Source organism: Furipterus horrens, unplaced genomic scaffold (assembly GCF_987537825.1).
Source record: "Furipterus horrens unplaced genomic scaffold, mFurHor1.1.pri manual_scaffold_7, whole genome shotgun sequence".
In the NCBI taxonomy this organism is placed as follows: domain Eukaryota; kingdom Metazoa; phylum Chordata; class Mammalia; order Chiroptera; family Furipteridae; genus Furipterus; species Furipterus horrens.
Window position 1 is genome coordinate 103,163,058 of NW_028327177.1, and position 10,807 is coordinate 103,173,864.

At 43.5% G+C, this 10,807-nt stretch overlaps 1 protein-coding gene across 1 annotated transcript in view; it reads left to right on the forward strand.

Moving 5' to 3' along the window:
* The window catches only part of IRAK2 (interleukin 1 receptor associated kinase 2), a 58,338-nt gene extending 47,531 nt beyond the window's left edge, over positions 1–10,807 (forward strand). The window contains exons 11-13 of the mRNA XM_090284160.1: positions 4,848–5,030; positions 8,301–8,592; positions 9,742–10,807. Coding sequence (XP_090140286.1) covers positions 4,848–5,030; positions 8,301–8,592; positions 9,742–9,848 — 582 coding nt within the window. The 3' untranslated portion in view covers positions 9,849–10,807. The remainder of the gene's footprint in view (positions 1–4,847; positions 5,031–8,300; positions 8,593–9,741) is intronic.

Below are 10,807 nucleotides of genomic sequence, written 5' to 3' on the forward strand. Positions count from 1 at the left end.
CCTCCAGCAGTCCCACCTTGCTTAGTTCATGCCCATGGGTTGTGCATGTAAGTTCTTAGGCTTCTCCCTTTCCTACCAATTGGATGTCTACCAATAGACATCTCCCTGTTTATTTTGTATTTACCAATTATGCTTCTTAATCCCTGCACCATTTCCTCTTTTCTCCCCCTTCCCCCTCCCAGATGATAACTCTCCAAATGATCCCCATACCTATGATTCTGTTCCTGTTCTGGTTGTTTGCTTAGTTTGTTTTTGTTTTTATTTTTTAGATTCTGTTGTTGATAGTTCTGAGTTTGTTTTCAAAGGCAGGAGTTTTAGGGGATAAGGGGAGAGGGATTCTCTGCAGATGTCTCTGGGGGAGTTGGCTCTGAGAACAGAGAAGTTACTAACATAGAGAAGTTACTAAATTCTTGCCACAGACTAAGATATCTTTAAAGGCACAGGCAGTCACTGGCATCAGCAGTTACTGTGGGGGCAGCAGATTTATTGGGGCTTGTTAAAATTAGACCTGAATTCCTGGGACCCAGGTCTTATGCCTAAGGCTGTCTCATGCTCTTCAGTGAGATCAGTAGTCAAATTGGGATTTGAACCCATGTCTTTGGCAGAGTTTCAAATTCTGTGCAAGTTTTAGATGGTGGTCACCTCTATATCTGTAAACAATATGCTTCTACTGTTATTTATTGATTTATCAACATCAAACACCATTATGATTTTCAAAAAGATCAACATTTAAAGGTCAGAGATGCCATGAGAGAATTATGCAAAAGGGTGTTTAAAAACCTGTCAGAGGTTACTTTTTAAATTAATTAATTATTTTAATTCATTTGAGAGAGAGAAGGGGAGAAGGAGAGATCGATTTGTTTCTAAAATTAAAAAAAATTACACTATCTTGATTATGCTATTATAGTTGTCTCAATATTTCCACCTTTGCCCCCCTCCACCCAGCACCCTCCCACTCCCTCAAGCAATCCCTACACCATTGTTCATGTCCATGGGTCTTGTGTATGAGTTCTTTGGCTACTCCATTTCCTATATTGTACTTTACATCTCCATGGTTATTCTGTAACTACATATTTGTACTTCTTAGTCCTATCACCTCTTCACACATTCCCCCACACCCCTCCCAATATGGCAGCCATCAAAACACTCTCCATATCCATGATTCTGCCTCTGTTCTTGTTTGCTTAGTTTGTTTTTTAGATTTAATTGTTGATAGATATGTATTTATTGCCATTTTATTGTTCATAGTTTTGGTCTTCTTATTTTTCTTAAATACATCCCTTTAACATTTCATATAATAATGGTTTGATGATGATGCACTCCTTTAGTTTTTTCTTGTCTGGGAAGCTCTTTATTCTGCCCTTCCATTCTAAATGATAGCTTTGCTGGGTAGAGCAGTCTTGGCTGTAGGTCACTGCTTTTCATGACTGAATATTTCTTGCCAATTCCTTCTAGCCTGCAAAGTTTCTTTTGAGAAATCAGCTGACAGTCTTATGGGAACTGTCCTGTAGGTAACTAACTGCTTTTCTCTTACTGCTTTTTAAGCTCCTCTCTCTATCTGTAACCTTTGGCATTTTAATTATGTTGTATCTTGGAGTGGGCCTCTTTGCATCCATCTTGTTTGGGACTCTCTGTGCTTCCTGGACTTGCATGGCTATTTTCTTCAGCAAATTAGGGAACTTTTCTTTCATTACTTTTTCAAATAGATTTCCAGTTACTTATTCCTTCTCTTCTTATTCTGGCACCCCCATGATGCGAATGTTGGACCACTTGAAGTTGTCCCAGAGGCTACTTACACTATCCTTATGTTTTCAGATTATTTTTTCTTCTTGTTATTCTGCATATTTGGTTTTTACTTCCTTATGTTCCAAATCATTGATTTGCTTCTCAGCTTCATCCACTCTACTGTTGTTTTCCTGTAAATTGTTCTTTATTTTAATTAGTGTATCCTTCATTTCTGGCTGGATCTTTTTAATGCTATTGAGGTCCTCACTAAGTTCCTTGAGTATCCTTATAACCAGTGTTTTGAACTCTGTCTCTGGTAGTTTGCTTATCTCCATTTTGTTTAGTTCTTTTTCTAGAGTTTTTTAAAAAAGATTTTACTTATTTACTTATTTATCTATTTATTTATTTATTTTTCATGAAGGGTGGCCCTGGAAAGAACACTGATGGAGGCTGACCATGGCCTGCACCACCCAGGAAACCCCAGAGCCTGCACACCCAGGGGACAGCTACAGACCACCTCAAAGCACCCCCCTCAGAGAGAGGGGAAGTGGGGGAGAAAGAGAGGGAGAGAAACATGGATCGGTTGCCGCTGGCTTGCAACCCAGGCATGTGCCCTGACCAGGAATTGAACTGGTGACCTTTTAGTTCACAGGCCAGCACTCAATCCACTGAGCTACACCAGCCAGAGCTTTTTTCTGGTGTTTTTATCTGTTCTTTCATTTGGGCCATGTTTCTTTGCTCACTTTGGTAGCCTCCCTGTGTTTGTTTCTATGTATTAGGTAGAGCTGCTATGACTCCCTGTCTTGGTAGCATGGCCTATTGTAGTAGGTATCCTGTAGGGTCCTGCAGCACAGCCTCCCCTATCACCCAAGCTGGGTACTTGAGGTGCACCCTTCATGTGGGCTGAGTGCACCCTCCTCTTGTAGTTGAGCCTTGATTGCTCTTGGCAGGTCAATGGGAGGTATATACCCAGGCCAGTCAGTTTCAAGGACTGGCTGTGACCACTGACCACTAACTGCCACCCTCCTGGAGGATCAGCTGTGCAGGGACAGGGTGGTGGTGCTTTGAGGTGGTCTGTAGCTGTCCCCTGGGTGTGCAGGCTCTGGGGTTTCCTGGGTGGTGCAGGCCATGGTCAGCCTCCATCATTGTTCTTCCCAGGGCGACCCTTCATGACCTACAAAGCAATCTGAGATGGCTGCTACTTGTGCTGGGCTTAGAGATTCCTAGGTGAAGCCAAGTAATAAACCTAGGCTGGCTGCTGCTAGTGCTGGGCCTGGGACCACTTAGCAAGAGATATGGGGGCTGAGGACTCACTGAGGCCAACTATTTCTTGTTTGAGAGGGTTTAGGAATTTGTGAAGTATGAGCCAGGACTAGCCATTCATATGGAAAGGTCACTGGAGAGGGCCTCTAAGTTGCGTTGGACGGAATCTCGGGGATCTCCAGGGCAGGGCAAACAGTGTTAGCCAGGTTGATGGAGTCCCAGAGATGGCACCCTCCTGCCAGGTCTGTGGCTCTGTAAGGGGAGGGTTCAGAAAAGGGACAATGGCCTCTGCCCACCTTTCTGTCTGGTAGAAAGCTATCCCCCAGTTCTCTTCTTAATGCCAGACACTTCATTTCCTCCCTGTATGCCACTGGTGCCTTTCAAGCTGCTATCACTGTGCTGGAGCTCAGAGGGAGTGAGTCTGAGTAAGTCTATGTGTGAGTTCTTTAAGAAAAACTGCTTGGGACTCCAGAAGTTTCTTCCACCAACTGAATGCCTGCTGGCTTTTGCAGCCAGAAATTATAGGGACTTATTTTCCCAGCACTGAAACTCTGGGCTGGGAGCCCTTACTGCCGAGATATCCCTCCGAAATTTTCATTTACCGCACATAGATGTGGGACCAGCCCATTCTGCATCTCTGCCCCTCCTACCAGTCTACTTGGATGTGGTTTCTTTAATTCCATAATTGTCAGACTTCCATTCAACTTGATTTCTGATGGTTCTGAGTGATTGTTCTATAGTTTAGTTGTAATTTTGATGTGGTTGTGCAAGGAGGCAAGCTGTATTTACCTATACTGCCATCCTGACTGGAAGTCTCAGGAAGCCTGATTTGTTGTTCCAGTTATTTATGCATTCAATGGTTGATTCTTGTATGTGCTCTGACTGGGATATGAACTGGCAACCTTGGTGTATCTGGACAACACTCTAACTAACTCAGCTCTGTGGCTAGGGCCAGCCAGAGATTTTTAGTCCTCAGGCATTCAATTCCTGATGGGGTCAGGTATTTGGGTATTATTGGATCCTCAGACAACCTATTTTCTGCATAGGGAAACTGAGGCAGAGTGGGGACTCTTGTTTTTGACACAAATTATCACAACACATGTCTGATAATCTCTGATAATCTTTTTTTCTAAATTGTAAATGTATTTGTATAAAAAGCTGTGTAAAGCAACAAATTTATTTTTAATTTAATGAATATCTTCTATTAAAAACAATAAAATCACATACAAATTAAAAGATGAAACTTAGCCGAAGAATAAGTTAGTAGCTACAATTTGTGAAAACATTTATGAGGCACTTACTATGTGCCAGGAGCTGTTCTTGGTGCTGGGGATACAAAGGTGAGTAAGGTAAATTTCATTCCCTACATTCTAAAAATGTTTATTTCATATTGTAAGAAATTGTCCCTGTAATTGTTAATAAGATTAAATTATTAATGTAAGTACTTAGCATGTAGTAAGTACTATGTAAGTGGTAGCTATTGTTACTATTAATTATTATCACTAATAGACTATTGGATGTTTACTCCATGTCAAGTATTACTCTTTGTTAGTCTTATTATCTCCATTTTTCTGATGAATCAACTGAGGCCTACCAAGAAAGATTAAGCCACTGCATTTGCAGTACTTTTTGAGTATACTGTGGTATTATGCCCTGTGCATGTAGGGGATTTAGCAATCCTTTAGTTTTTGGCTGTTTTGCTTGTTTCTGGGATTCTCACTTTTGTTTTTAAAATCCTGTTGGGTTTTCTGAGAAGTTTTTGCAGTTCTGGTGTAGTCATAGACGTGGGTGGGGCAAGTGTGTTCGGATCCCACCCCGCTGCAGCTCACTCAGGGCTGTTTTTACTGGTTTTCCCACAGAAGGATTTACTCCTCCATGAAATTCCTTGCTCCAGAAAGATTGGCATGGAGAAGGTGATGGCCAAAGAGATCTGCCAGAAATACCTGGAGAAGACAGCAGGGTGGCTGCCAGAGGACTGTGCCGAGGCTTTGGCCACAGCCGCCTGCCTCTGCCTGCGGAGGCGGAATGCCAGCCTGGTGGAGGTGAGCTTGACTCTGTCTTTCCCCAGAGATGAGCTCTGTCCTGGGCCAGCTGGACCTCCCTTCCCAGGGCCACCTGTATCTGCTTTATCCAGGTTGATCCCTTCACTGAGCGGTGATCTCATAAACCAGGACTGTACTTGGTTGGAAGTAGCAGAAGGTGTTGGAACTCACTACCAGGGCATATATGGATATGGGCATCTCAGGAGCCTGAGGGCAGTGTGCTACTGGCCCCAGGGGCCCAGGACCGCACACTTGGATGTTAGCAGAACTCTGGCTTCTTTCTCCTTATTCCTCCTCTTCTTTCTGTACGCTGCCTTTCTCTTTTTATTCATCTGCTTGGTTAGAGGATGTGTCCATATTCATTTATATGTTGTGGTTCTGCCTCCACTGAAAGACCAAGTCTCCAGGTCCCTATTCTAACATGTCAGTGAGAGAACCTGGTTGTCCTAGCTAGGGTCAGGTTGGTGGCCTTGACCAATCAGGTAAGATGAGTGGGGGTAGGGTCCAGTATATAAACCTGGTGGTCAGCGGGGTCAACCTCTGAAAGGAGAAAGGACCAGGTCCTAGAGAAAGGAAGCATCTTTAGCTTGTGGGCTGGGCAGACACCCAGAAATCAACCATCACAGGGGATAAAACATTTTCTTATGGACAGGATATGAAAACATCGTTTCCATGGTAACAGGTATAAATTTGGGGACCACTGCTAGGTCTTTCTAAGGACAAAGTTACTGCCTCAGAGGGCTCTTAGAAATAATTTAGCTCAGTGATTTTTAAGTGGTGTCTGGCAGAGTGGGGCTCCTTAAAAGTGTCTCAGGGGTTGCTATTGGCAGCAAGAGGACTGTGGAGAGCTGTAGGCCCCACCCATAACTTCAACCAGATGCCACTTTAACTTTTCATAATTACTCAGTATTTTATTTGAGGGAAGGGTTTATGGTAGCTGAAAAAAAATCATCAAATACCACTGCTGTAGCCAAAGTCTCTCATTTTGTAGATAGGGAAGTAGAGGTCCAGAGAGAGGAGAAGATGAGGTCACCTAATGAGTTTCTGTCAGAGCTCTTTGGACGCCTGGTTCATCCCCATGTCTATTGTCTTGCACCATGATGCGGCCAGACCTAGGGACCTGAGTCATTGTTCTAAGCCTGGGTGATTCTCCTATGCTCTAGTGCTGTGGTGTTCAGTCATTCATTCAGCAGTTGTGTGCCGGGCCCTGGGGAATATATCAGTGAACAAGGCCAGTTCCACTTTCTGGGAGCCCTCAGACATCACACAGTAATTGTGGTGAGCGCTGGGTTAGTGTATGACAGCCGCTCCACTGAGGAGGATTTTCCCAAGGAAGTGATGTGTAAGCTGATAAAGAGTTGTCTGAGCAGAAGTAACAGCTCATGCAAATAGGCTGAATTGAGAGAGAGCCTGGCACTGTCAAGGGCCTGGAAGAAGGTCAGAGTGTCTGGAGCACAAAGTGGTTATGATGAGGCTGCAGGGGAAGGAGGAGCCAATAACAGAGGGTTGTGCAGGCACAGTCAGGATTTAGAGGAAGTCACTAGGGGTTTTAAGCAGGGACAGGACATAATCTGATGTGCATTCAAAAAAGATCTCTCTCCCTCAACCACTTATTCTTTCATTCAAGTTTTCATCTTTTCATTCATTTTATTTTTTTGTTCAGTGTATTAGTTAAAGTACTCTTGAAGAAGTTGCTATAATGAAGAGACTCCAAAATACAGTTGTTTAAATGAGACAGAATATTCTCTTTAGCGTAACAGTTTGAATGTAGGTAGTCCAGAGCTGATGTGGCAGTGCCACAGTATTGGGGACCCAGGCTCCTATATTGTTGCTTTGCTGTCCTTACTGTGCGGCTTCTGTTTCAGAGACCGAGATGGCTGCCCTAGCTCAGGTCATCACCGCTGCATGCCAGCCACTGAAAGGGGGTTAAAAGGAAGAGGAGAACATACCCCCTTTCTTTTAAAGGTGTGCCCTGGAAATGCACATATCACTTTCTCTCACACCCTGTAGGCCAGAACCTAGCTATATGGCTGTACCTAGCTCCAAAGGAATGTAGTTTTTTAACATGGCAAGTACTTATTGGGCATATAATCTGAAGATTTATTTCAAGAGATGACACTTACTTGGGCCTTCAAGGATGAGGGCGTATTTGCTATGTAGAATAAAGGGGATAAATCACTTTAGGTATACAAAGAGGAATGAGGAATGATCCTTGCCGCAGTATTTTACAGTCAAGCCAGGAAGATGAGAGATCAACTGAGCCATGGTCTTCAAGACAAACAGGACTGGGTTCAGTGGTCAGCTCTGCAATTTACTAGCTGGGTGGCCTTAGGCAGGGAATTTAACCTCTTTGATCTTTTAATTTTTTATCTATAGAAACTTGTTGTGCATCATGTGTCAAATGTGCTTTGTAAATTGCAAGGCACCTAGCAAATGAGATTTGGTGGGGTCATTAAGGATATACATGTATTATTCCCTGTGTGTGTGTAAAGAAGAAACATTCCTGGCCTTTCTCTTAATTTTCCTAACCTCCCTAAACAGAAAAGCTCTCAAGGACAATATCTATATTACTTACGACATTTCTAGTTGAAAGTGATAGAGACTTCAACTCAAACTTTTAGGAATATACACTCAGAAAGACAGAGAGAGAGAGATGGGGGGAGGGGGAGGATGTGAACAAGTTAGTGAATGAATGAATGAATGAGTGAATGAATTTATTGGCTCATTTAACCAAACAGCAGACAGGACAGGCATTGCTAGGGCAGCTAGAACCAGGGTCTTAATTAGCAAAGGTGCAACTATTTGTGTCTGTGCCTGTGACACATTCTCTCTGTCTCTTGCCTCTGCTTTACTCTGTGCTAGGCCTTCATTTTCACCTATTGTAAATGGGTTTTCTGGGTGTGGCGGGGAGTCTGGTTCTGACACTGGAAAGGAAAGGGGAATCTTTCCTCAATAAGCTTTAAGTGGGAAAATCCCAGAGAAGGATTTTGATTTGGCCTGCTTGGGTCATGTACCCAATCCTGGACCAATCATTAAAGTCAGAGGAATGGGATACTATGATTGGTCCATCTTGGTCATGTGGTCTCATCTGTAGCTAGGGTAGCTGGGGAAAAGTTCAGCTTTTTTCAAAGGAAGGTTGCTATTCTTCCAGGCAAAGCAACAAGCCTTTGATTCTTCAGTGTTTGTCTCTGCTGAGGCCTTAGAGATCTGTTAGATTTTTGATTTCAGAAAGGTTTCTTCGTGACTTATCCTGTCTCTCTCCTCCTCAAGGTACATGGCTCTGTAGCTGCTGTGCAAGAGCGGCTCAGAGGTCAGGAGGCCTCACTCCCTTGGGGTGGGCTTTCTGAGGGCACAGGCTCTTCCTCCAACACCCCAGAAGAAACGGACGATGTGGACAATTCCAGCCTTGATGACTCCTCGTCCATCAGGGCAGCACCCCAGTCTGGGATTGCTGCTTTGCCTGCCCCCACAGAGGATGGAGAAGGCAGGACGGAGGCCAGCGGGGGAATGCAGGCTGACTCCTCCTCTGAGGCCTGTATCAGTCCGGAGCTTCCCCAGGATGGTAAGTGTGTGGAGGTCTGAATGCTTATACACCCTCATTTGTAAATATGTCCCTAACTCAGGTCATTATTTATTCCTTCCATCTCCCTCATTCACATGTTCATTTGATTATTCAGCCATTCCCATACCATCTGACTGCACAGAGAAAAACCTAAGGGAGTGATCCTTCACACCTTCCTCTCCCTCCAGTGTCCTGTCCGTCATCCAATCCCGTCCATTGATCTAAATATCTCCTAGGTCCATCTGCTTCTCTGCATTGCAGCCTTCTCCCCTAACTCATCGAAACCACAGTCTTTTTGCTGGGTGACTGCACAGCCTTCCTTTGTCCTCCCTGATCCACTCTGGCCCCTCACTAGTCCTTTCTCCAGGGGCCAATGAGAGTGGTTTTTAAAAACAACTCTGGTTACCCCTTGCTTAAAGCCCTTGTGTGGCTTCTCATTGTACTTAGTGAGCAAGTAAAAACTCTTCCTCTAGACCAGCAAGGCCCTGTGTGGTTTGTCCCTCCCTGCCTGCTTCTCCAGCCTCATTTCATAACATGAATCCATCCTTACCAGCTGCTTCTAAAAATACCTTTTAACCAAATATATGAGGTTTCTTTCTGAAATAAAAATTTGGAAGGCTTCTTCAATGCTTTGTCCCCTAGTAAATGCAGTTCAATGAATGTCCCAGGCTCTGACTGTCCCTACTGCTCCTCCTCCTTTGTGAAAGAGAGAGTAAGAAGAGAAAGGGTCTATGTGTTCACCCCAGTCCCAACCCTGACCCCCCAAGTCAGACTGTGACCAAGTCTGACTTTCTTTTCTTTTTTTAAGATCTTTTTAAAAAGATTTTATTTATTTATTTTTAGAGGGAGGGGAAGGGAGGGAGAAAAAGAGGGAGAGAAACATCGATGTGTGAGAGATACATCAATAATGTGAGCGAGATACATTGATTGGTTGCCTGTCACCCCCAACTGAGGACTTGATGCGCAACCCAGGCATGTGCCCTGACCAGGAATCAAACCAGTGACCTTTGGGTTGCAGGCTGACACTCAGTCCACTGAGCCACAGCAGTCAGGGCTGACTTTCTAAGAATTATAATAATAGTACTTATTTCTATATTCTTTTTGTCCAAATGGCTTTTTAAAAAACTTTCTATTGAACATCAACTACAGAGACTTCATGGAAAATCGAGATCAATGAGGCCAAAAGGAAGCTGATGGAGAATATCTTGCTCTACAAAGAGGAGAAACTGGACAGCACTGAGCTTTTTGGCCCCTGATGACCAGGACACAGCTGAGGATCTTTGTCCTCAATTGGAAAGATGACTGTCAGATCAAGAAAAAAGTTTGGGACAGAGTCCAAGATCTCCCAGGAAACACAAACCAAACATCAGCTTCCCTGGGGAGAAGAGAAATGTCAGATTTCCAGAGTAAGTGAAGGGAGAATGGGCCTCAGCTTTTAGAGACAGAAAAATCCATGACGTCCTCTTCTTTTCTGGGATTTGTTAGTCAGAGCTGGATATCAGGATACTGAAGCAGAAATCCTAGTACATGGGCCCAGGATGTGGGCAATTTTGTGGTTCCTGGGAGGGTGTGACGTTAACCACCACAGCAGATACCATTACCTTGTTCTTACCCCTCAACAACTGACAGAGCATTCTGAATGCTGATGGCACTTTCCACAGTTAAGGCCTCTGAGTCATATTTGCCAGCAACCACCTGCAAACCTCCATGACCTGAAAGATTTTTGACTTGTGTCCCAATGCATTTCTTGACTCATTTTTCAAGGTCTCAAGTTTTACAAATGCCACACACCTGGCAAAGGGCTCTGTAGGTTTTCTGCTTTGTTTGTGGGAAAACAGGAAAACTGATTTTATATCTGATTCTGCTGATTAAGTCTCAATCATGTAATTTCTGGAACCTCAGTTTCCTTGTAAGTAACACCTGTTCATTTTCCCTCTATGGGCTGTTGGGAAGAGCAGGTGAGACATGGCTACAGAAGTACCGTACTTTAAAAATGCACTTGTCCTGTTCTATAAAATAAATAAAAAGGCATTAACCGTCGATTTCTGCCATATACCTAATGTTTACGCAGTGGGTATATTTCTGAAAAGTCATGTTGCAGATCGTTTTTTGAAACAAATGCTCTTTTATGTTCAATGTGCCCTATTTTAAATAACCCTACTATAGTAATTTTTTCCTTTATTTTTGTAAAATAAAAATATATTTATTAAATCAA